Raw genomic sequence first — 27,037 nt, 5'->3', positions numbered from 1 at the left:
TTATGAACATGGAGCAATTTATCAGTAGGGGGTATACTCTTACATCAGAAATCACCATTTTACATTAAACAGAAATCTTGAAAGCTAAAGCCTGGAGCAGAAATTGATAAAAAGTTCCATTAACTTTTCTTGCCCCTTTATTGGTGATCTGAAAAACAAATAGCTTTACAAATGGCTTTACTCCCTTAGTTACACAAGCAATACTGTGCGGGCACTCCTTGAAAAATCTTTAAACGCTCTCAAGCAAGGCTAAAGGATCCAAAATACAGAAGAAGAAGAAAAAGAAAAAAAGTGAAAACTAAGATGGGTACATTCTCCAAGTGAAGTCATGTGTGAGAGGATCTGGGGGGTGGGGGTTAATTATTTCAAGAATTGTGTGCCCCCCCCAAGCCTTGTGTCACCAGGATTCAGTTTGTCAGGTTACCATCAGGAGTGGCGGTTGTGAAGACAAATGTTTCTGTCCTTCAGGTATGTAAAGCTTTGCCTTGTAGATCATGTTTCATATGCTTCAAATTCACTTTTGCTTTTCTTAAAAGAAAAAGAAAAAGAACAACTAGAAATAAAGTCTCAACTGTTTGTCTTTGCTACTCAGACGTTTGCTCAAGGTTGAGGTCCCTTGTGTTAATGTCTACTCAATATTATTCAAAAGAAGACTTCTGATTCAAGAATTGCAATTTCTAATATCTTATCCAAATTGAAAACACATATCCACCTCACACACAAGTGATAACTGAACTGAGCAAGGTATGCAGGATTGTCTGGGACACCACACATCCTCTTTACAACCTGTTTTCCTTGTTACCTTCTGGGAGGAGGGGGCTCCGTGGTATCCGAAGCAGAACATCCAGATTCAATCATAGTTTTGTTCCATGTAGCATCAACCTTGTGAACTCTCAAGCGTCCTCTTCCCCTATGTATTCAAAATGGACAGTGATTAATATGTATGGGTGTTGCTATATGTATATAGCATGTATATATGTGTGTACTGTATGTGTATGGGTAGATATATACTTTCCTTTGAGAGCAAACAACAGAATTTCATTTTTAATGTGGGCCACTGTGCCCATAGTAAAAAATGACAATATTGTCTTGTCTTGTCTTGTCTTGTCTTACCTCACCTCACCTCACCTCACCTCACCTCATCCTATCCTATCCTATCCTATCCTATCCTATCCTATCCTATCCTATCCTATCCTATCCTATCCTATCCTATCCTATCCTATCCTATCCTATCCTATCCTATCCTACCCAGCCTATCCTATCCTATCCTATCCTATCCTACCCTACCTTACCTTATCTCCTCTTGTCTCCTCTTGTCTCACCTTATCTCATCTCATCTCCTCTTATCTTGCCTTATTTGTAGGAAATCTCACAAATTAGAAAAGTTTATACAACTTCAGGTTACCTATATAGCAGGTAATTCCTTTGCTTGTGTTTAAGTTATGCCTCGGTAACTTGTACAGCTGATTAATGAGGCTGGTGTCTGTAAATTGGAACTTGCTGATCCAAAAGGAAATGGTATTGCTATGATACAAAAATCTCATTCCGTAGATACCAGCAAAGACTTTTCTGTAATCTCTTTATCACCATCCATCGATCTACTATTTGCCCGGATGTCCTTCTCTGAAAATATGTTTCATTTCATTCAGTAGATTGATTATTTATTATGTGATCATTTATACCCTGGTTAAGTCAATAGACTTCAGGAAATTTATATTAAAATTGCAAATACCTTCCTTTTTAGGAAACACATATCAGCTTGGATGGTCTGAATTGCTTGTTTGTATATTCCCATAGAGCTACTGAATATTGCTGCTTCAGGTTTGCCAGTGAAAATAGTCACAATTCAGAGTTTGGGGAGAACAGTAAAATGTGTAGGAGAAGAGCACAGAGAACTGGTGGGCAGAATTAAATACACCATCAGCTTAGAGTCATTATGTTGCCATAAAATGGTCTAAGTCCAGCCCTTTTTGAATTTCATTGACCCTTATCTAGTGCCAATTTAGCACTGAATGTTAGTTGACTAGATTCTCGTGTACAGACTTGAGCATTAAATCTTCTGACCTACAACTTCATGTATAGTCCTGATCATTTGCGCCTGGCAAAATGTAATCAAAATAAGACATGGAAACTTCTTGCTCTTTGTTCCATCCTGGAAAAAGAGGGGAGGAGTGAAGATACACCTGAAACTCACTACAACTTGCCTTGTACCTACACCAATTTCTACTGACCTGATACTGTCCAGATGTGCCGGGGACTGCATGACCAGGATATCTTCCCTTGCTTCATAATTAAAGAAGGTGGAATTAAATTTTAACTTTTTGTGCAAATATGGTCTCACCATCTTTCCGTTCAGTCATACTTGGGAGCTTTGGCAATGGCAGGAGACCCATGTGATGTTAATGTTTTCAGGAGAGTGGGAGCTAACACACCTTTATCTTTGAATGCTTGATGTAAACATATACTAATAATAGCTAGCAGAATATACTTCATCCACCCACATCTCCATCTTGAATCTATCTTTGAACTGCAGATGGTGAAACAGCCTAATTTTAGACTGTGGAATTTCATAGTTGGGTCTTGAAACATCTGAAAACAAACCAAGTTCAAGACAGCACCAAGGAGTCTATATCAGGGGTCCCCAAACCCTGGTCCATGGACTGGCACCGGGCTGCATCATGCCAGAAACCGATCTGTGCAAACAAGCAAAGCCCCATCTGCGGGATGCAAGCAGTACATTAAACCACGCCCTCTCCAGTCCTCAGAAAAACCTCTCTCCAAGGAACCGGACCCTGGTGATTAAAAGATTGGGGACCTCTGCTCTACAGAACATAGAATAGGATTGGAAAGGGACCTTGGAGGTCTACTCCAACCCTCTGCCCATGGCAGGAGATACCATTCTGGACGAATACTGTAGCTGTCCAGTCTCTTTTTAAAAACCTCCAGTGATGGAGCACCCAGAACTTCTGGAGGCAAGTCGTTCCACTGATTAATTGTTATCAATGTCAGGAAATTTCTCCTTAGTTCCAGGCTGGATCTCTCTTTGCAAACATTCTCTTCTAATCTTATATTTCCTGACTTTGGTAACCTCTTACTTGGGGAAAATTTGGGGAAAGTCAAAGGCATCCAGAGTTTTCTTTGACATTTGGATGAATTATTAAAGCCAACAATTCAATTTGCATTTAATTTGCAAAGTCCCTCTACCCGCCTTCAACTGAAATGGAAATGAGAAACTAACAGTGTATGTTCTCCCTAAGTATATCCTGTTCTGTGAAAAGATGCCAGCTTTCTGTTTGTGCTTATGATATTGTAATGGAAAGGAAATATGGACATGATCAACTCACATGTGGCTTGTTGTAGACCAGTTTGTCCCAGCCTCATGTTGTAGACCAGCTTGTCCCAGCCTGGCACATCCTCAGGACGCTGAGATTTACAACTTGGAGAATTCCAAGTTACATGGCTTTTATCAAGGCCTTACTGGCTGGGAACCCTGTAAGTTGCATCCCAACACATCCAGTTTGGGGAAGACTGTGGTAAACAGATGAAATAAAACCAGGCTTAATGGATTTTAGCCTCCATCAAACAAAAACCAGAACCCTACCCAGAATTGAGCTTCAAAGGAGACCTGGTTTAGGAAAAGTTGGTCAGGCCCTTTGAGGAGGAATGACGAAGACCAAACCCAGGGCACAGATGGCCAGGAAGGCCATCTCCCACATTTTGCTACCAAAAACATTTCTCGGGAACAAAGGGAAGCCTCTCAATTGGCTCCCTAGTAACTCTTCTATTTGCCATACATGACACATTTTTGCGAGACAAAACCACAACCCCTCTTCATTAGCGTTAGTCAAAAAACTTTTGTGTTCTTTTCTTAAATTATGACTGCTGAAATAAATCAGCTTTCAAACAGCAGTCTGTAGCCTTTTGTGTACTTTGTCAAGAGACAAACACAGCTGGCTTTTCGGGGAAAGCTGCCACTTGCTTTAAACTTTTTTAAAAAATCAATGTTTTAGAGAATTTGTATTAATGTTGCGCTGAAATAAATCCTCCAGTGTCTGGCAAAGTTTCTTCCACAGCAAAAGATGCTTCTGTTTTTCTCTCGTATTCACCAAATGCTTGCAAGTCTGTACTGGTGATAATTCTGAGCTTGTTTAATTTTTGCAAGATAGGGGGAGAGGTGAGTACCCTTGGACTTCTTATTTGGGGGAAACAACCGTGGAGAAATTCCCTTGCAGTTCCTGCCTTTATTGGAGACTTTATTGGAAGCACAGGAAAGTAGGGAGACTGTAGATCAGGGGTGGGGAACAATGGCCGTTTTATGACTTGTGGACTTCAACAATAGCTGTCCCAGGAATTCTGGGAGTTGAAGTTTAGAAGTTTAAAAAGTCCAAGAGTTTGGGGAGAACAGTAAAATGTGTAGGAGATGAGCACAGAGAAATGGTGGGCGGAGTTAAGTGCATCATCAGCTTAGAGCAGAGGTCTTCAAACTTGGCCCTTTTATGACTTGTGGACTTCAACTCCCAGAATTCCTCAGCCAGCATGCCTGGCTGAGGAATTCTGGGAGTTGAAGTCCACAAGTCATAAAAGGGCCAAGTTTGAAGACCCCTGGCTTAGAGTCATTACATTGCCATAAACGGTCTAGATCCAGCCTTTTTTAAATTTCATTGACCCTTATCTAGTGCCAATTTAGCACTGTACATGTTGACTAGATTCTTGTGTATAGACTTGAGCATTAAATCTTCTGACCTACAACTTCATGTGTAGTCTTGATCATTTGCGCCTGACAAAATGTAATCAAAATAAGACATGGAAACTTCTTTCTCTTAAAAAGGGCCATCGTTCCCTAACCCTGCTGTAGATGGAAGAAAAGAAGATTGTGCAATGAAAAGCACTGACAGAAACCTTCCTTTTAGATCATCCTAAAATACAACCAAAATTGCATGCTATACGTGAGAATTTCACCAAAATGTCTTCAGGGACATTTGCAGGCTAATAACTATACCAGAAGAGATTGGCTGTTAGATTGCTTTTAAAATTAATATTGTTGTAATGTATTGTTTCTTTTATGGTTTTGTTTCAGGACAGATTGTTTTACTGTAGGCTGCCTTACTTATTAATTTAATTCCTTATTTTAACAATCAAAGTTGCATTGCATTGGTTGGATACTACTTGGATTCCTTCAGAAGTAAGAGTCATGCAAATATCATACAATTCAGGAACCACAGAGGTAAAGTCGATGGGTCATGTAGGACCCATCCAACTTCTGCTTCCCTACAGGAATCCAAATTAAAGCATCCATCACCAATGACTGCTAGCTAGTTTGGAGTAGTAGTAAAGGAACAAGGCTAGAAATGAAGAGATCATGAGTTGTAATACCACTTTGGTCATGGTGGCTTTGAGCCAGTCACTCTCTCTCAACCCCTAAGAAGCAATAGCAAACCATTTCTGAAAATCTTGCTAGGAAAAATACAGGGACCTGCATTTCATGAAGGGAGACTTCATAAACTTTCTGGATGTTTGGCTCAAACATCTATTTGCTATTATTGTTAGGAATTTTTTTGTAGGAGTTAACTAGTATCTACTTTCCTGTAACTCTTAAGTCTCAAATTCTTGGATGCTAGATAAAAGGATCTTGGCTTTCTTTTGCATGACATTCTGTGATATACTTCATGTTTATGATCATATCCCCTCAGCTTTTGCTTCTCACTATTTTTCTCCAAATATTTCCCAGAATTTCTCTCTTCATAGATTTTTTTCCAAGTTCCCTGATCATTATTGCTGTCCTCCTCTTCATCTTTCGTATTATCTTGAAACTTCCTTGATATGTGATGCCCAGAACTGAACTAAACAAAGGCATATGTGTGTATAATGATGTGGAATAAAATAGAACAATTAGTTTGTACTTTGGAAATATCCAGAGATGTTGTCTAAAATCACATTTGCCTTCTCTCTCTTTTTTTTGTGCAGCCACATCACACTGCTAACTTTCATGTAGTTAATAGACTAGTATATTAATAAATAATAAGGCATTTATTACAGGTCCTTTTCAAAGAAATGATCGCAAGACAGCATTTCCCTGTTTTACATCGGGGTATTTTACTTTTATACATTATGTGAATAACATTTTATTTGTCTCTGCATGTTGCTGTAATGGGGTCTCTTATAACAGTCATTGAAAACTTACAGCAATAGCGCATAAAGTTAGTGTCCTTTGTTGGTCTATATCAGGGGGTCTTCAAACTTGGCCCTTTTATGACTTGTGGACTTCAGATATTCTCTACAAGCAGAAAGTTAGGTTCTGCATCAATTAAACTCTGAGGGGCTAGTTATCGAATGCTTGAGAGTTGTTGCTTCTATTTATGCTTCCTGGACAATGCACAGTCCATCACAAAATTGAAATCCTGTAAGTCAGCATGGAAACCAGCTATTCTCTTACCATTTACCCAGTTCAACCACGAGAATGCCTGGAGAGAAGAATGGTCCAAAGTACTTTTTTGTGACCTGACCATTAGTGATCGCTCTATAACCAAACCACCTGATTTTAACCTGACTCATTCTGTCTGCTCAAAATGGAACAGAATTAGGTGTGGTGCGGGAAGAAGTGCCTCTGCCGTGTACCATGGGGATGGAAAGATTCCCCTTGTTATGATTGTGGTGCTGATATGCAAACTATTAAAACTATTGTGCAAGATTGCCCAGGACGTGTGTTCTCTGGTTGCCTAGAAGATTTGAATGAAGCAACACCAGAGACGGTTGCCTGGGCAGCTGAATTGGACATCCAGTTATGAGGCCATTGCCATACCCCCCATAGAGGTTTTGTATATAATTATGTGCATTGTGTGTATATGTTTTGTCATGTTCTCATTATATGCTAAGTACTAAATAATAATATTTATGCTTCTATCTTCAGAAAGAGTTCAGGAATAGTTGAAAAGGCAGCTACCACCACTTAGATCTCAACTACCCCATTGCTACACAAGGCTGTGTTCATCAACTGTAATGTTGTGCTGCCTATAGCCAGTTTAGAGGCAAACTTTGTCAGAGGCAAAATGTTCCAACACAGCTGGCTCTCTGGAATTTGTCAGTCTAAATGAAACCAAGGCACTAAAGAAGCTGCAGAATGAGTTCCTTTTGCACAGATTCATTTGTTTAAACAAAGGCTTATAAACAAAAAAACTTGGAAGAGACGATGACAAACAGGCAGTCCAACTAGGCAAAACTCAGTCCATAAAACATTTATCAGCAGTTACCCATCAGGGACTAAGGTTTTGCTTACTGTCAAAGATTACAAAAATGTGGAAATGCACATTCATGTGTACCCAAACACCTGCTAGGCCTCAATCTATGTCCAGCATGCCATATAACTTTTGAAATTAAAAAAACAATGAAAAACAATACAAGATAAAATATTTTCCAACACGCAAAGCTGACTTATTCTAAACCAGTCTACTGCCTCATCAACTCTAGTATCCTAAACCAGTCCATTGTCTCATCAACTTCTAACTGGCAGCAGCTTCTCCAGAACTTCCACCAAAAGTCTTCCTTAGCTTCATTTGACCCTTTTAACTTTAAGATGTAAGGGATCAAATCTGGGACTGTTTGTACAAGTAGTCCTTGATTTATGACTAAAACTGAGCCCAACATTTCTGTGGCTAAGTGAAGACAGTTCTTAAATGAGTTTTGCCCCATCTTACAATCTTTCTTGCCACAATTTTAAGTGAATCATTGCAGTCGTTGTTAAGTTAGTAACACAGTTGTTAACTGAATCCATTGACTTTGTATTGGCAGAAGTTTGCAAAAGATAATTACGTGATCCTAACTAGGAAGCGGTTGCCAAGCGTCTGAATCTTGATCACATAACCAGGAGGATGCTGCAATGGTTGTGTGAAAAACAGTCATAAAGTCACTTTTTTCAGTGTCGCCGTAACTCTGAAGGGGCACTGAATGAACTGTTGTAAGTTGAAGACTACCTCTGTAGAAGGCATGTGGTCTACTGCTCAACTGTGACTCTTTGCATTTAAAGATGGAACCCAGAACTTACCTCTGGAAACTTATTCCCACACCAAGTTTAACTGGTTCACTGAGAAGTAAATGTGTTGCGAAGAAAATCTTTATTATGATTATTGGCTTATCCAAAAAACCAAACAACTCACTATGTGGCATGGTAGCACAAAATACATCTCTGAAGCAAAGCTACATGAGTCCTGGTAGCATAGTGGTTAAAGTGGACAGCCATTTGTCTGGAAAGGTTTAGAGTCTTCTGCTTGGGTGGGACTAGAAGACCTCCAAGGTCCCTTCCAACTGTGTGATTCTGTATTCTGGAGTATTGAAGGCAAACTCTGTCTCCCCCCCCCCCCGGGAGTTTGATCCTGACAGGGCTCACGGTTGACTCAGCCTTCCATCGCTCTGAAGTCAGTAAAATGAGGATCCAGACTGTTGGGGAAAATAAGCAAGTAATGCTTCTATATTATAAACCACCCAGAGAGTGCTGTATGACACTATGAGGTGGTTCTCATCATCATCATCATCATCATTCTAGCCATTGTCTCTCCACTGCAGGATGTAAGGCCTCTTCCTCATGTTTCCAACCCTTACGGTTCTGAGCTTTCTTTTGCCAATTGGGCCCGCCACACTTGCTGATGTTGTCGATCCATCTTGCTTCAGGTCTCTTCCATGGATGCTTTTGATCAAGTGGGTGAAGTTGGAGTTTATCTTATTGCAGAACAGTTGTTCACTCCTCCAGCTGCTGTCCTGGAACAGTTTTGGTCCCAGTTCTTGAGATTTGGGGGGAAATCCAGGCGATGTTGCAATGCCATTGTGAAATGCACAAGACACTTGCATCATTTTGGAAGAGCGTTGTGCTCTTAGGAGTGCCTTCTTTACAATACAATCTGCCACAAATTATTGCTCATGTCTTCGAAGATGGCTTAAGCTTGCTATAGGTTTTGTATTACAAGAAATAAAATCTTATTTGGGATTTTTTTTTTTGGAAGTTAAAATAGCATCTTAATTTTATGGGCCATTTGGGTAAAAGGGATGATTGGTCAAGTGAAAAGCCGTTCAAGCTGATTTTACATAGCTGATGCTAATGACATAAATGACATCCATTGTCCAGTCTGCTTTGGAAACAAAGGGAGTGACCATTGCATTTGAAGTTTACTGTATGGAGATCCAGTGAAGCAAAGTTTTACTATAACTGTTTCCTCCTGCCAAGTTTTAGTTTTGTGAGAACAAGCAAAGCATCCTTCCTTGGACAACTATGGTATGACATGTGAAAAATTAACTACAATTTTGACAGTTGATCAAGTTAACTCCAATTTTCTCTAGAAAATTCAGGAGGGAGGAGGGAGGAGGAGGGATCACCAACATTTTTACTATCCCCTCTCCCCATTTGGCCAGGATTAGCTGAAACCAATGCAATTCAAACAAAGATGCTGGGATGGGCAGAAGGTTGAAATTCCTTTTCCTAACCCTCCCTAATTCAGGACCATCTCCATTCCAGATATAGTAAAGATGCCTTTGTGGAAGCCAGTGAAGGGACATAAGGGGGAGAAGAGTCATAATCACAGAAGAGTTGAAAAATGTTGGCACCAATGCTTGGGCTAGACCAGGGGTAGGCAACCTTGGCTCTTTTAATGACCCGTTGACTTCAACTCCCAGAATTCCTGAGCCAGCATGGCTCAGCTTGGAAATCTCTCTCCTTCCCCTCAGTGTGGCTGGCTCAGAAATTCTGGGAGTTGAAGTCCACGAGTCATCAACGAGCCAAGGTTGCTTACCCCTGGACAGTGAAAAGAGAGATCTGTTGCAACAGTCGAAATGGAAGAGGGCCAGAGGAAGGACCAGAAATGGAAGGGCTCCTGGATCAATTTTTAAGCAATGCTTTTGGCATTACCTTGGGTGCAGCTGCAACTGGTGACTAGCTCCACTTTCTAATGCAAAGAAGGAATTGGCGAGTTTAAGTGAGTTAAGTCGAAATAAATCTCCTCCCATGATGCAGTCATGACTGACCGTAACACTTTTGTTTTCCTCACAACCTTACACTTTCTCCCTGTGTCAATTTCCTCTCACACATCCTGGTGTCTGAAATATCTCCGGGCTTTTTTACTTTACAAGGGAAATCCCAAGTCCCAAATTCACACTCACTCTTCCTGGCTCAGAATTTCAAACTGCAATCAAAGTGGTGCAATGTGTCCTTTCTCAGGACACAAAACTTCCACAGGACCCGTTCCTTGTTTGCTAATAAAAGAGCAGGAGAGTGCTGGCTGAATCACCGAATTCCCCTTTATCGGAATCACTGAATTGTTCCAGGAAGTAGATGACATCACTTGTTTCCTGTCTTTGGGGTTTACCCTCTGTTATTGTCTATTTTTCTGTTTGCTTTGGGCCAAGTTTTTTATACAGTGATGGAGACACAGGAAATTAGTTTTTGGAGAAGAACGTGAATGCAGAAGTACCTTGCCATACAGATGCTCATTTATTCATACTGTTCCCTTGCTACGCTTCCTGGTTTTGCTGTGGGGAAGTTCCATAGAAACCGCTTTCCCAACAGCTTGCTGGAGAATGAATAAATTTCTATTATTGTTATTATCATAATGTAAATATCAAGTTCCAAATGATGCAGCACCCGAGGAACTCTTTCTTCCAGGAGTCCTTCTCACAGTTCAAGAAGAAACAACTGTCCAGGAAGAGCAAGGAAAGAGGCTCACTTACAATTTAACTTCTACTTTATCCAAATGATATAGTCGAAAAGTTCTTGCGAGGGTTGAGTGGTGGGAACGGTCCAATAGTGGCAACACTGGATATTTCTTCATGGAATGGAATGGAATGGAATGGAATGGAATGGAATGGAATGGAATGGAATGGAATGGAATGGAATAGAATAGAATAGAATAGAATAGAATAGAATAGAATAGAATAGAATAGAATAGAATAGAATAGAATAGAATATCTTTATTGTCATTGTGTAACTCACAACAAAATTAAGGCCTCCCTATGAGGGAGAAAATTTAGAAATATTTTTAGTCCTGAGATATATTCTCTTATCATCTGTCTGTCTGTTTGTCTATCATCTGTGTCTATCTGTCTATCTGTCTATCTTTATATCTAAGGGTATTTTCCCATGTAGTAGGGCTGCATTGTTATTATCCTTCTAATCTCTCCTATTACCTTCTACTATTGGTATCTTATGATTAAATTACTTTGTCGTTTGTATGTACACTGAAAGCTTCTGCACTGGAGACCAATTCCTTGTGTGTCCAATTACACTTGGTCAATAAAGAACATATTTTATATTCTATTCTAGTGTTTGGTAAAAGTCCATATGCTCCTTCGTTTCTAGGGTAGCCAAGTGTTTGGTCTTCTGCCTACCCCATGTTCCATGAAGTTAGAGTCTCTATCTAGATCAGGAAAGGCTCGACAGCAATTGAAATACTCTCTGCTTTGTGGCTGTTGCAGAACCAAACGATTTGAATAACACCACAGCGCTGCATGAGAAAACCTAAGGTGAGCTACAGAATGTACCTTAATGCTCATGGGCGACTCAGTGTTGTCAACCACGGGAAGAGGCAGTGTTAAAATCTTCCACATTTAGAAACATAGCAAAACCCAACTATGATATTCTCATGAGTGACCGCTCTCTGTGGCTGGTTTGGCGACTCTGTCGGTGATTTGCTTAATAACCATGGCAAAAAAAAAGGCCATCCACGGGTGACTCAACAACAGTAATTCTTAGGAATGGACATTTGAGGTTCAGTTGTGATTGTAAGTCAAAGACCACCTGTATATATGGATGGAGACAAGTTGTAGGAAGGATAAGAGCTGCATTTCAAGAGAACTCCATAAACCAGGCAGGTAGGCAACCTTGGCTCTTTTATGACTCGTGGACTTCAACTCCCAGAATTCCCGAGCCAGCATAGTTGAAGTCCACGAGTCATAAAAGAGCCAAGGTTGCCTACCCCTGCCATAGACCATTCATATCAGGTAGTCCTCGATTTGTAGCTATTTGTTTAGTGACCAAAGTTACAACAGCACTGAAAAAAGTGATTTATGGCTTTTTTCACACTTACGACCATTGCAGCACCCCCTTGATCACATGATCAAAATTCAGACCCTTGGCAACTGGTTCATATTCATGATGGTTGCAGTGTCCTGGGGTCACGTGATCCCCTTTTGTGACCTTCTGACAAGGAACAGTCAATGGGGAAGCCAAATTCACTTAACAACTGTATTACTAACTTAACAACTGCAGTGATTCCCTTAGCAACTGTGGCAAGAAAGGATGTAAAAAGGCGCAAAACTCAACTTAACAACTGTCTACCACTTGGCACTAGCACTGAGACTCATATACCGCTTCACAGAGCTTTACAGCCCTCTACAAGCGGCTTATGAAGTCAACATCTTGCCCCTCAACAATCTGGGTCCTCATTTTACCGACCTCGGAAGGATGGAAGTTTCAGCCGGTGAGAATCGAACTGCTGGCAGTCGGCAGTTAGCCTGCAATGCTGCATTTTCACCACTGTGCCGTCTCACTTAGTCACTTACACTTTGGGCTCGGTTGTGGTCTTAAGTTGAGGACTACCTGTATTTCACTGCAGAAATTTAAAAAAAAAGGGGAGAGGAGAGGGAAAATTAAGCTGCATTTTGCTTACCAACATTGCTATGACATGGTAAGTCCAATACGTTGGGAGGTTTCCAAAATGCATCTTGTCCGCCTTTTGAGAGGACACCCAGAAATCCTTGTCATTCTCCTCACTGCCTTTTCTTGCAGTTGTCACAAACCCTCCAAAAGACACAGCATCACATCATCCGGGAAGACAGTAAAACCCAGATGCCATTTAGGCCAATTACAAACCCTTCTTTATTATTCTTCCCCCACAAAGGTTGCCCCTAGAATTTTGCAGACTAAACAGAAAGGATGCGTAATACCCAAAATTAAAAGGGCAAGAACAGGCAAGGCATTGAGATCGGACATCGCTTAAAATGAGCAGGCTGTCAGTGCACTGGGGAGGGGTGGGGCAGGGGGAGGACAAATTAAGTCTATCGACAAAAGAGATGTGCTGCTTCGTAAGAAAGCACTCTGTATTCAAGAGCCATCTATGGGGCTTCATAATTGGGCACGCGTTAGTCATGTCTAAATGATAGCTCTCAACTTACGATTACTGTCTAGGGGTACCGAAACTCATTGTCAGGACCAGGGACTCTCTTAAACAAAAGGCCGTCCTGTTTTGCCCACGTCTAGCTTAAAAAACAAAGAACAGAGTTGCCCATCAACAGCAAACCTCTGGGTCACAAATAATGCTACATGTCAAATGGTCCCAGCCTTCCTTACTTTGGTAAGATTCATCCTGGTTCTACTTATTTTATTTATTTATTTATTTATTTATTTATTTAATTTGTATACCGCCCTTCTCCCAAGCGAAGGTTGGAGACCGGACGAAAGTTATTTAGCACAGCCGGGTCCAAGGCAGGCTTCTTGAGGAGAGGTCTTACCACCGCCTCTTTCAAGACGGCGGGGAAGCTACCCTCACTCAAAGAGGCAGATATAACCGCCTGGAACCAGCCTCGTGTCCCCTCCCGGGCTGCATAAACCAGCCAGGAAGGGCACGGGTCCAATAAACATGTGGTGGAGCTCAGCCTCCCCATAATCCTGTCCACTTCCTCCGGAGTTACAGGATCGAACTCCTCCCAGGTAACATTGACAAGACCGCTTGTGTCCTGATCGTCCGACACTGCCCAGTCGGAGTCCAAACCGGTCCGAATCCGAGCGATTTTGTCCGACAGATGTTGGCTAAACTCCTCGGCAAACTCCTTTTACAGATTGGATTGGTGCATTTCCATGAAATCAGTTTGACGTCTTAGCACATTTTGTGAGTTCAAGCTCAGTGCTTCTATCATATGCAATCAGTGGATGAAAATTTGGGGTGAATTTTTCTTTGTTTCTTTTCTTTCTTTCTCCTTTCTTTCTTTCCTTCCTCCCTTTTTCTTCTTTCCTCCCTTCTTTTCCTTTTTCCTTCCTTCCTTCCTTTCCTCTTTTTTTGTTCCTTTTTCTCTTTCTTTCTCATGGGCTTGAAAGAGAAGCAATATCCGCTTCTCCATCCATAGGAATGAAGCTGCTTCACACAATTAATGCAACTTTGATCAGCTTGAGGACCACGCCAGGATCAGAGCGGCATGTTGTTCTCCAAAAAGCCATTTGAAGAGTGAGCGCTCAGGAGCAAAATGGGTGCCTTGAGTTTTGCAAGCCTTGTTTGCTCCTTCATACCTCCTGCTAAAAAAAAAAAAGGTTAAAGCCCCCTCCCCCCAAAAAACCTTTTCTGCCTCACCCTGCCTCGGAGGAAATGAGAACCCCAAAAGGAAATGAGGACCCCCCCAAGCTCACCACTGAGGTATGGGTCTGCTTGCAGCAGCCATCTTACAGTGTTCCCAGTTCATTCACCCTTGGAGACGGTCACTTCTCAGGCAGGTTATTATCCCAAAGTATGGGTCATCACATTTAATTAAAATGCTGACTGGTTACTTATTTTCTTCCAGAAACTTGTCATCTCGTGAGAACTCAACCATCCAGCCTAGGAAAGGGGAGGCATGTTGAGAATGAGGAAACTGCTTTATAGAAAATAAGGCAGGAGAATTAAATTACATGGACCACTTCTCATGCCATTGTACTCATTTTCAGTCGGCAAAGAATGACAACATACCCACACAGTGCCTCATCCCACAAAGATTGGGAAAATGGCATGAGGGAAACCTCAGCCATTATCTGTTCAGCACAGCGCAAGAGTCCCTGTAGATTCCTGGCTTGCCTCATCAGTGGCTCAGTCAAGCTATGCAAAATGGTGGTTGCGGGGGAAGATATTGAACCAATTGCCAAAGAAACCAAACTAATCTAATTCATTTCATGTACGTAATGTTTTGGGCGTTATCTAAAATCTCCAAGATTTAAAATGACGGAAGCGGGTTGACATGTGGGAATTTCAAAAGTCACAATTCGAATGTGCTCTGACACGGAGCTTCTGCAAAATACATGCAGAAATACTTTGCGCATCAAAATGTTATGTGACTAAGGGGTATATTAAATCATGCATGGAAAATGTGAATTCAGAGAGTGTGCCCCTTACAGGGATAAAAACCTAAGTACTGATAGTAATTCAGGACCAGAAAGTGATTTATTTGTGCCATACACAGAGTTGAATACAGCTAAAGGAAGTAGCAATAGAGTAGGGCTATTGCTTCTGGTTGACCAGCGCAATCTTGTTCAATACAGTGCTGAACATGATCAACTTTTAACTTATTTTAATGTTACTATTTCTTAGTCACCTAATTTGTAGCTCAACTTTCTACCCAGCATCCTTATCCATTGTTTTCTACCTGTAATTCGTTAGCCACTATTTATTTCAAATTACCCTCGAAGAGTTCTTGGGGGGAAAAAAAAGGTACATTTGGTCCCACCTAATAGTTGCAACAGGTCCTATCTGAAAATGTTTTTTCCCCCCCATATTCCCCTACCAAGAATTTTCTCTGAACGCTCTGTATGAATTTTACAACTTGGGATACAATCATCTCATCCAACATTTGCTCCTGTAGCAATAAGCCGTTGCGGTAGCATCTAAAATGCCTTTGCCATTAGAAGTGAAGCAGGTAGAATACAAGGAAGAGGCTGTTTTAGCAAGGATTACATACATAAAACTCAACCGGCATCTCCTCAGTAATTATTAGGTCTTCTGTCAAGTTTCCGGGTTTTTTAATAGATAGTGGATGACTTGAAATGAATTCTTCCGGGTGCTATTTAGTCACTCGGTTTTGATCGGTGCTGTCTCAAGAGGCCAATCCACTTGAAAATACACTGTTTAAAGTTTGTATAGATGGTAGTTCTTAATTTTTAAAGCTCACAACAAAGCCACCAAATCTCCCCTCTTACAGTTTCCCATGGGGGTTGACAACAATTGGGGCCTCATTGAAGGCTCAAGCCAAACATTTCGGGAGCAAGGTGTTATGCCACCCATGTCACCTGTCAAGCATCCCCTTTAATCAGACCAGGAGAAAGGCATTTTAAACAATGCCACTACAGATTCATTCTCCGTGTTAACCTCTGTCATAAAGCAGAGCGGGGCAATCCATAAAAAACAAGAATGTTCTAAGTTCATTTGTTACACTGGCTGCTTTTGAACAAATTTCCTGTGATCCCTAACAATCAAAATGCACAAAAGTCAAGGCTATAATAGCCATATGTGTGGGTGTGTAGCCACCCATCTATGGTGGTGTGTGTGTGTGGGGGGGGGTGATCAACCAAAATACAGAACAGTCCTTGACATGCAACAGTTTGTTTAGCGGCCAAAGTTACAACGGCGGCTGAAAAAAGTGACTTATGACCGTTTTTCACACTTGCAGCAGCTCCGTGATCACGTTATCAAAATTCAGATGCCTGGCAACTGACTCATACTTATGACAATTGCGGTGTCCCTGTATCATGTGATCCACTTTTGCAACCTTCTGACAAGCAGAGTCAACGGGGAAGCCAGATTCACTTAACAACTGTGTCACTAAGTGAACAAAGCCAGTGATTCACTGAACAAATGCGGCAAAAGAGGTCGTGCAATGGAGCAACATTCACTTAACAAACATCTCACTTAGCAACAGAAATTTTGGGCTCAATTGTGTTAAGTCCAGGACTCTGCAATCACCTCTTGGAGACTAGACAGGAACAGCCTCTCAAAGCTCATTTTTTATTCTCTACCACTTTCCAGCAAAAGACCCGAGGGACAGCAGAGTCTAAAATATCTCTGTTCAGAGGAAGCTCCCATTTATTTCAGTGTTAAGTGTATACTGTTAGTCCTGATTTATGAGAACTGAGCCCATCTTTTCTGTTGCCCCATGTTATGACCTTTCCTGCTTCCCCGTTGCTGGTCAGAAGGTCACTAAAGGTGTTTACGTGTCAAAACCGGTCATAAGTCACTTTTTTTCAGTGCCATTGTTACTTCAAAGGATCGTGAAACGATCTGTTGTAAGTTGAGGAGTATCTGTAGTTCATGGAGAAACTCTGACCATGCAATTGCTAGGTGTCTAAGACGACTTGATGCCACACAATCAGTAAGTCTAGAGCAGCGGTTACCAGCCTTTTCTATACCCTGTACCCCTAGAACGCTTCTGATATATTCTTACACCCCTTACAAAAGTACAAAGAATTATGCATATTATACCCTATGATTTTGAAACTTCTTAAACCCAAGTTTTTGCACCCGCTGGAATATCGTCTTGCACCCCCGGTTGGGAACCCCTGGTCTATAGGAAAAAGAGTCTTCAAATGATCAGGAGATTCTGTTAAAATTTATTAGGCGTAAAAACATTTGTGCAGCTGTTCAAACTAATCAACATTTCTTCTTTATGAAGAAGCTAGCTCTTGATCACAAAACTTTATACCATGGAAAATAGATCAATGTCAGACTGTGGCTTGTTTAAAAACTTAATAGAGGTAAATGAAATTGGGGGAAAGTGGAATGATGCCGTTATAACCTGATATGTTATCGAGTACTGGAAGATAAAATTGATCAATCCTCATAGTACATCAAATGATCGATAATATTCCTGATATAAATCGACTTGTTAAAAAGTGGGTTGTTATACCCAGAGTGCCTGGATAATAGTAGTCATTGCAATGCATTTCACTGAAACAACAGTAAGTATGAGAAAAGCTGAGTCACAACATTTAAAGATCCCTGCAGAACCAGATAAATAACCCCATTGTGCTAGACTGAACTATGTTCTTCTTTGAGGCTTGATTCTGGATGACTTGCAACACATACGCATCTAAACAACCCTGCTCCCTCACTGGAGCTAAAATTCTAATACTGTAATTTCCCACTAAAACCCAGTTCTGCATCCTAAAAAGCCTGTTACTTACACAAATTTATTACCGTCAATTTAACTTTAAGGAGCTCAACTTAAAATTCCTTTTTATAAATTAGTTTTATAATTTTTATAATATAAAGGCTCAAGGTTGACTCAGCCTTCCATCCTTCCGAGGTAGGTAAAATGAGGACCCAGATTGTTGGGGGCAATAAGCTGACTTTGTAATAATGCCGCTGGGGGGGGCGAAAGCCCTAATAAGCAGGCATATACATAGAATGAAGGCTATTGCTAAGCACATTGATTTGTGCTTCTTAGATTGTAAGCCGCCCTGAGTCTTTGGAGAAGGGCGGGATATAAATGGGATTAAAATAAAATAAAATAAATAAATGTGTTTGTATGGTGCAAGCCACTGTTTCCAAAGAATTGTTAACACAGCATTCCCGTCTTCATAAGAAAGACTAGGTAAAGGTTTAAAACGTTGACAGATGACTGATCATATAAAGTTATCTCAGCCATAGAAATTATTTACTTTGTGCCAGTTGCGTATCTCAGTCTAATTCACTTGAAAGTGTATTGTTGTGGGAACAAACAGGAAGAGACAGAGTTATGCATACTGCTGCCTTGGTCTCTTTGAGGAAAAATGGGTTATAAACCTACTGTAGTAAGTCATCATCTGGTGCATCTCTGGCTGGTGTCATTCTTGACACCTCAGCTACCTCCCTCCACGTTATGTTGTAATTATTGTCTATGGACATATAAACCCAGAGTAGTCTGAATTGTGAAGCCGGCAACTACTGTGAAGAATCAGGTAAAATGATACATGAAGGGTTAATTATCCTACATAGCTTCTCAGACTGGCTCTAAAGCAGGGGTCTTCAAACTTGGCCCTTTTATGACTTGTGGACTTCAACTCCCAGAATTCAGGTGCGCTGACTGAAGAATTCTGGGAGTTGAAGTCTACAGGTCATAAAAGGGCCAAGTTCGAAGACCGCTGCTATAAAGGTTCCAGAGCAGTAGAATAAATGGACAGCTCTAACAACAGAGAGATGTACCCCAAGGAAGTATTGCTTTGTGCTTTTTCTTGCCTGCGAGAGATTTGAAGCTAGGGAAGAGTTGTGAAATAGCCAAGAGAGAGGGCAGAAATCCAGATCCTTCTCTGTGTATATTGGGGTGAAAAAGGATTAAAGCTGGAAATATGTTTTTCCGCAAAGCAACGACTAATCAGAAAAAGAATCCTGTGGTTGTAGTAGGCAGCACAGTGTAAACATCTAACGCAATTCACAGCTGCTATAAAGTAGCAAAGTGAACGCTTGGGGACCCTTTGGAAATAAACTGATAAGAAAGCTATCAATATGATTCGGTCTTTTGTAAAAATCAATCATGTGGCCCTGTTTTACCAGCATATCCTGGGAAATATTGTAAAAACAGAAAAGGCGAATCTTGGATGAGCAAAAAAAAGGGAAGCAATTATTTTACGACAAGAGGTAATAACAACACTCACTTTTTCTTAAGAAAAAAAGTCACATCAGGTGTGGGACACTTATGTGTGACAGAAATGCATAAAATAATGCACTGTGGGTAGAAAATACCATCAAAACTGTAAGAAATATATGATACTTTAAAAAGATTCCCCTAGTACAGCACCTAAACAACCTTGCCTGATCTTGAAAAACTAAGCCCTGTTTGTGCAGACTTGTATTTCTATTTTTATAGTATTTCTACAGGAGGTCACCAGGGAGGCTCAGAACTAGGTTGAGAAGTTTTGAGGGAAAATAATTCCCCAAAGAGAACCAAAAATCAGTTCTCCACTGTTGCCAAGGAAACTTCACAACCAAATTCTTGACCAAGAGTTGAATTCAACATGAGTCTTCTGAAAATGATGATTAATACTATAAAGGTATATACTGTATATTCAGACTCAGCTATTGCAAACAATCTCAAGAAAATTTTAACCTTACAATTTTGGAATATTTGTTATAGGATGCTTGATATCAGATTCAAGTCTTCTGATGCTGGCTGATCATCTTTGCTTTAAAAATTATAAGCTCCTCAGCAGCTGAACAAAGTTTCTGTATCTGCAAATGTAAAATAAATCCCCCCTCAACAGTTTAATTACACCAAAAAGCAGGAAAGTACTAATGCCTCATTAAAAAACTCATTATCAGAAAACAAACCAATTTCTATATAATGGAAGCCAAATATATTTATAGAGGAAATGTGCTATCACTTGGATAAAATGTTCATTAACAGCCTGCAGGTCTACTATTTCTGTAAAACAACAATATGCATTCAGCTGAGAAATGAACACAGGAAATACTATATAGAAACTAGAGCATAAGTCATGGGGTGGTATTAGTAAATCAGTAGGAATTGTGTAAATATTTTGCCGAGAGAACTAAAAAGGGTTGATTTTGTGAAATAGCTCTGGCTCGTTCTTTAAAGAAAATAAAAAGTTTGCTTATTAATTGGATGATATTTTTCATGCTAGGAAAATCTAAAATATTAACATGGAAATCCTTAGTTATTTTTTTTTTTAGATCTGGTCTGTAGTTTCTTATCCCTGGATAGAATATCAGTGTCTTGACTAAATGAAGTTCAGCCTCATTGTCCTTCAACCTTTTCTATAATATATGGGAAGATACTCCACAGATCTTAAAAGGGCAACTAAAAGCAACAAAAACACTTTGAAATACAATATACTTTACACAAAGTAATCTTTCACTTAAAGTATCAAATGGTGCCACAAAACATGCCAATCGCTTTAGAAGCCAGTCAAAAGCTGATTTTGCTTCCTGCTATTTTTGTATTTTGCAGTTCAGAATTATTCCTTCTACAAAATGGCTACTGCTTAGTTCATTATTTTACACTTTTGCTTTTTAAACACATGCTTTCTTTTTGCCTTTTCAGAAGGCTGCAAAACTCTGCTGTGAATGGGAACAAAAACATGCAATGTGGATATTTTATATATATATATATATATATATATATATATATATATATATATATATATATATATATATATATATATATATATATATATATATATATATAATTTATTGATTAGTTATAATCATACTAATATTTCTGCATTCCACTCTAGTGATATAAAAAGCCAACATCATCTTGGGGGAAAGAGACATAGAAGAAAATATCCAAATCATGGGAGTATTTTCAGGCAGGCCTGACAATGCCTAAGACGTAGAGCTGCAAAGACAGAAGAACTGCTTAGCTGAGAGCAAAGACACTGAACAGCTGAGATATTGACTGCCAGGATACAGGTGTTATCTTCTTTTAGACTGTAACCTTGAAAGTAGGGAATAATTATTAAAATTAGTCATCTTTTCTGAAGCTTTTTTCAGCTGAAGTAGTGAGGAAGAGAATCCCAGACAAGTAGAAAGCACACAGATAAGAGACTTGGAAATAAGAGAAGCAGGATGAATTTTTTTGGGGAGCCCTTTAAGGCTGGTCAACAGAAAAGTCTCTGATCTGAATCAGTAACCTTCTCCCAGAGTTTATTCCAATATATCTAGAGAGCAGTTGCTACATCAGAAATGGAGGTTTGCATGCCTTTTTGTGTGTGTGTCTGTGAGGAATTCCAATATGTTTATAGCAATGGGTAGCACTTAAGACTTGGATACCGCTTCATAGTGCTTTACAGCCCCTCTCTAAGCGGGTTACAGAGTTAGCGTCTTGCCCCCGTCAGGATCAAACTCCAGACTGTGGGCAGAGTTAGCCTGCAATACTGCATTCTTATCACTGCACCACCACAGCTCCTGTTTTTATAGCCTGTTTTAAACGGAAAGCTTATTTGACCCAGGCACCATCTGAACACGATTCCCTTATATCCCAAGGGTATTTGTGGAATCCATGTGCAGCAACCATTCAGTGCTATTGTTCACGAACCTACATCATGTTTTGATAGTGGCAGCCAGGATCTGATATGGTTGTTGTCCAGCCCCCTTATTTGACTGTGTGATCATAGTTGTTGCCAAGTCTCCTTAATTGACAATGACAATTAAATAGTACAACTTTGCTACTGACTCATTTCTCACATATCATGGATATTTACCTTCTGTACCACAGAATACCTTGATTTCCACAATGGCGATCTCTAGGAGTGAACGATGATCACTGTGCTATGGGAACAAAATAAGCTTAAAACAGTTGTCTTTGTCCTAAAAATATGCAACCATCGCATACAGTCTATAATCTTGAAAGAAAGCCCACTTTGGGGCATCAGTTTTAAGTATTTTCATAATTACAGTAATGTCAGGACAAACTCTTTTTAATTAGAAAGCTTTTAGTAAATGAAGGATCACAATTTCAATCAAATAGTCAAACTCATATTTCATACTGGCAATTTAGACCACTAATTTAAATCAATTTATTCCATTTATGTACTCAGTTGCTCAAATTATCAGAACACAAGTGCTTTCCAGATCTGAGAGCATCACAATTTTGATAGCAGTGAAATATCAGCTCTGAAGTAGATGATCATACTTGCTGAATCCATGTTCAATAAATAATAAAATTAAATCATAAATCCAAATAATAATTTTCTAAAAGACAGGCACTGAGATGGCACTTCTCCATCTTTACAATACAAAATATTCCTGTTTAAAGAATTAATTTGAGGGAGGGAGGGGGAGAGGGAGAGGGAGAGGGAGAGAGGGAGGGAGAGAGAGAGAGAGAGATGACCAAATTTAAAAGAATTGGGAAATTATTTTAATTCAAAATGACCCAATGGAAAGCCTTACATTACAAAAGGAAAAACAAAATATATTATGTAATTGCTAACATGGAGAGAGCTGCATGGAAGACAGAACAGGAGACAAAATTGTACGTTATCCTTCCCACAGTGGCAGTTGTGACTTGACCTGATCAAACCAGTCTGAGGTCTCAAATTCTCTTGGTTCACTGTAGCAAACCTGACAAGCATGTGATGACACCACTGAAGTCCTTACAGGACTGAAAACGAACAGAAGCTTGCCGGAGCAGAAAAATGACCTATTTTCTTCAAGAGAACTTTCAAAGCTTCAGGCAGACCAGCGGTTCCCTGATCAATAAGATTAGTACATTAGGAAGCAGCCTCCGGAATCTGATCTCCTTACACACTTTCTTGCCGTTCTATTCTTAGCCATAACCAAAGCTTAGCATTACGTCTATACTACTGCTAAGTGTGGTTAATCGTAAGCCAAGATTCAGCTCTTAACTAGAATCTGAAATAAGAGTTGGAAGCCTGCTTTGCATTAGTATAATAAGGCCTTAATGGGGGAAGGAATTGGGAATTTTCTGGGAAGTGTATGTTTTTGTTGGTGTCCTCTTATTTGTAAGCCACAATTTGTAGGGACTAAAGTTACCCCCGCATGGGGGTCTTTCCCCTTATGTTACATAAAAGTATTGAATATTAACAAATATTTGGCTACTATATTTTCATGCTGTCCTCAGAAGGACAAAGTATTTCATTGCATGAGTAATGAATTAAGCAAAGGGAGAGAGAGAAAGAGAGAAAGAGAACAAATTACAATCCAAACAGAAGCCTTTGGAACAAACAAATATGGTATCTAATATTGTAAATAGATTAGAAATATGATAATTAAATAATCTAGAAAAACACACTCTGCTGTACATCTATAAACATAAATATTTACAAAAAACTCTAGCTGTTTTCAAAAGAATGAGGTTTGTGGTTTCCTAACGATCATCAGCTTGTCCATTTCTTTGGTGTGCTTGCCAATCTCTGTTCGTTAAGAGTTGACAAACATACAATAAGAGATAACAGGCCCAGCACAGATTTTTTTTCTTATATTAAGCCCAAACATTTAACAGAAATTCTCATAATTTTCTTTTTTGTAAATTATTATACACCTCTTCAAATTGTCAGTCTAGTAAGTTGGATCAAATAAGTTAAAATCTACTGTTTTGTAACCCTTCATCCAGTTGAGTTTTTACAGAGGTATGCATGTATATGATACATTCTGTCTTCTTAGCCTCAAATTAGCACAGTACATATGCTGTGGAATTCCCTGAACATTAAAACTAAAGAGGGAGGGCGACTACCCAGTTATTAAATAACTCAAGTGCTTAATTTTCTATACAACTGGGACCCAAAGTTCAACCTTCCCTCTTTGTCTTAAACTTTCCAACACAGTTTCACAGACAGGAAGGCATGCAGAGTGGTATCTAGGACTTTTAGACCGATAACTCAATAGGTACTTCATAAAAATGAGTTAAGTATTAAAACATGGGGAGAAACCAAAACATAAACCTCAAACAAATAAATAAAAAAGAGTTATATATTTCATTAAATAGCTCTTTTGTTATCAGCATGGCATTTATATATTTTCTGAAAGTCACAGCAGCAAGACAGAATTAAAAGTCATCTTATAATGGATCTCGGCATCCATAGAGAGAACTAGGATGTCAAGAATGCAAGAGATGATCAAGCAAACTGATTCAGACCTGCAAATCTGTTGTGCCAGTTCACAACTTATTTCTTCTGAGTTGGACCTGGATTGAAAGTACCTAAAAATCATTAAGAGATTGACCACTGGAGGGTTTAAACATTTCTCAGAAGACTGGAACTTAACAATACTATTTGCTGATGTGAAGATGGGTATCTTATTGCCTATAGCACTGCATTTACATCTAGTATATCAAATGCATGCTTGACTTGGCTATGGTACAACTTAAAAGGAAAAATAAATAAATTAATAGGCCATTTCAAGCAATCGCTGCACTTACTTCTAGCAAACACTGAAGTATTTAAGGGAGGGAGAGTGCTATTAGCCTGTTACCTTATATACTGAGCCATCAACTTCTTGCTTGCTTTTATAAAGCCAAGGCTAAATTGGGAGGAACAAATCCCTTGCTTATCACCGTTTCTTAAAAATCCACTAAAAGCAAGAAGAGAGATCTTTACCTGAAGGGATACAGTGCTGCTCTTATGAACTACTGATTATATGGCAAAAGTGATATATGGGGTGAGGGGCACACGTGTATGCCTGAAAACTTTGAAACACTCAAGCATGAGAACCAGCAGTGTTTCTCCAACATAATCCAAGCTAAATCTGAGCTAAAATCCAAACGCTCCACGTTTCAAGATCAAGAGATGTTGATAAAGGACCATCAGAATCCCATTTCTGTAATGATATCAATTCCTGTAAAATAAGAGACGCATCTAACACAGTCGCGGTAGCCGATATTTAGAACTAAGCTGTAATCAAGGATTAGTTTCAAGCTACCAAGAAATTGGCTTTAGCGATACTAAGGAATTACTTTCCTAGCAAGGAGAATATGGTCTTCAGAAAGGGCACAGCGGTGATGTTAGCTGTGTATTGAATATAGTCAACCACTTGAGGTTTAACCTACCTATGAAAAGTGAAATATACGGACAGAGTTCGCACGCTGACTATGAACTGAGTTTTACAGACCTTCCGGTTAATAGTTCAGAGATCTGTGCGTGTATAATTCACATTTGCAGGTATTTTGAATTGTGAATGATTTTCACAGGGCCTGAATAAGTTAAGGAGAAGTTTGCAATAGCCTAAGGCTCTGTTTAGCGTCAAAGCAGCTGGAAGTATGTCAGAGAAACAAAATTATGGACCCTGTTAAAAAAAAAATTAAAAACAAACTGCTAGCTCGGATTTTGATCTAAGAAAACCATAAATTAGCCCGCTGTATGAAAAGAAAAAAAAGAGGACAGCTCAAATGTGAGCTACGGTATTTGAAATTGGATGCCTTTGAAAGGAAGGTGGTAATAACAAACAAACAACCAAAACCTATAAGGAAGCAGCAATTCCAATAGTAACAAACATCACATTGAGGTCAGGATAGGAATGTGTGAAAGTCACGTGTGTGATAAAAGGAAATAAAAAATAAGACAGATAGATATATTGCACTTGAGGCACTATATGGAAACAGGATACGTCAGCCTGGAAAATTAAATTTGTTTTCGGTTAATGCTTTTGTAATGCACAGAGACCCCAAAGGTATCTGAGCAGTGTAAAACCTAATTAAAAACAGCAGTCCACTCATACCGGCATATATGAAAGGAAGGGTAAGAAGTTTGGACATCTGAAGTACAATAATTATGCAAAAGATCTAACTTGGGATTTATTATTTTTTTAAAAAAGGTGGCAACGTTTTCAAAGAGCCGCCTTGTCTATAATAAACTCTGAACATTCTACTTACATGCCTGAGCCATGATTTTGAAAACAAAAAACAACCCCCCTGTGGGCAGAAAATTATGTCTACGTGGAATCCAATCGTCAGCACTAATGAAGTGTAAAATAGGTGCCATATTGGTCTTGTGTGTGTGTGTGTGTGTGTGTGTGTGTGTGTGTAAATAGTGCTAGAGGGCTTAATCCACCAATCAGTGTTGCCACAGACATGGTTCTTTGCAGCAGGCTCTGCCTAGGGTTCTCTACCAATAAGAGAAATACAATCGCAATGCCACGTAGATGGTGCTCTTAAGCCTGATCCTTATTTGGTTTAGAATTCATTCAGCACTTCGCAAATATTACACATGCTATACAGGGATGGGGAAGACTTCCTTTGAACAAGCAATGTTCCTTCTTCATTCTTAAAAGTGATGCTAAAAAAACCAACAACAACAAAACCCGCCCCGCCCCCCTGCAAAATAAAACCCAACCCCCTATTTGTAATGTTGTATACAAAGCTTGAATCTTGTAAACTTGGACCAAGAATTCAAAAAAAAAATTAAGACCTCCTAGCATTTGGTATAAAACAGGCCCCTCCACCCACCCGCCTGCCCCACCCAAAAGGAATTGTATACCTGCCTTCTGACTTCTCGGGGGGAAAAAAAACAACAAAAAATCAGAAATTGCATAGGATATACGTTGTGCAAGGTGACCAGCCTTTGAAAGGTATCTGGAATACAAACTAATCCTGCTTATTGTCCAAATCTTGCAAATGGTCAGATATCATCAAATTTGTGTTTTAAGTAGTCTTTCATGACCTTGGCAATTGGTAGTTCGTCAAGAAGTCTGAGGTTTTGAAGGCCTATACACTGGCGGATTTTAATTCGACAGAGATCTTGCAAGTTCCGAGGCTGCCCTAAAAAAAAAAAGAGACACAAGCATTAATAACTCATTACCAGGCTGTGGATTAAAAAAAAAGAGTAATTGGGGGGAAAAAAACCAGACAAGAAGAACCCAAACTGTAGAACAGTTGTCCC

The 27,037-nt window shown here is 39.6% G+C and overlaps 1 protein-coding gene and 1 long non-coding RNA gene across 6 annotated transcripts in view; both read right to left on the bottom strand.

Annotated features, from left to right (window-relative positions):
• Nucleotides 1-22,043, bottom strand: LOC308673659. 4 transcript variants are annotated; one of them, XR_014027707.1, is made up of 7 exons: nucleotides 21,908-22,043; nucleotides 19,797-19,913; nucleotides 14,375-14,561; nucleotides 12,431-12,584; nucleotides 3,345-3,528; nucleotides 803-910; nucleotides 1-528 (listed from the first exon to the last, which is right to left on the bottom strand). It is a non-coding gene; the product is annotated as an uncharacterized lncRNA (long non-coding RNA). The 4 variants fall into 4 exon arrangements; XR_014027708.1 differs by lacking the exon at nucleotides 12,431-12,584; XR_014027709.1 differs by lacking the exons at nucleotides 12,431-12,584; nucleotides 14,375-14,561.
• ASB7 (ankyrin repeat and SOCS box containing 7) overlaps nucleotides 21,811-27,037 on the bottom strand; it is a 35,536-nt gene continuing 30,309 nt past the window's right edge. For both annotated transcript variants that reach the window (XM_081337525.1, XM_081337526.1), the window contains one exon: nucleotides 21,811-26,916. In XM_081337525.1, coding sequence (XP_081193651.1) covers nucleotides 26,777-26,916 — 140 coding nt within the window. In that variant the 3' untranslated portion in view covers nucleotides 21,811-26,776. The remainder of the gene's footprint in view (nucleotides 26,917-27,037) is intronic.

Source organism: Vipera berus (assembly GCF_964194415.1).
Source record: "Vipera berus genome assembly, chromosome: 12".
Taxonomy (NCBI): Eukaryota; Metazoa; Chordata; class Lepidosauria; order Squamata; family Viperidae; genus Vipera; species Vipera berus.
Note: the sequence above shows the minus strand (reverse complement) of the source record. Positions and strands in the feature narration are given on the sequence as shown.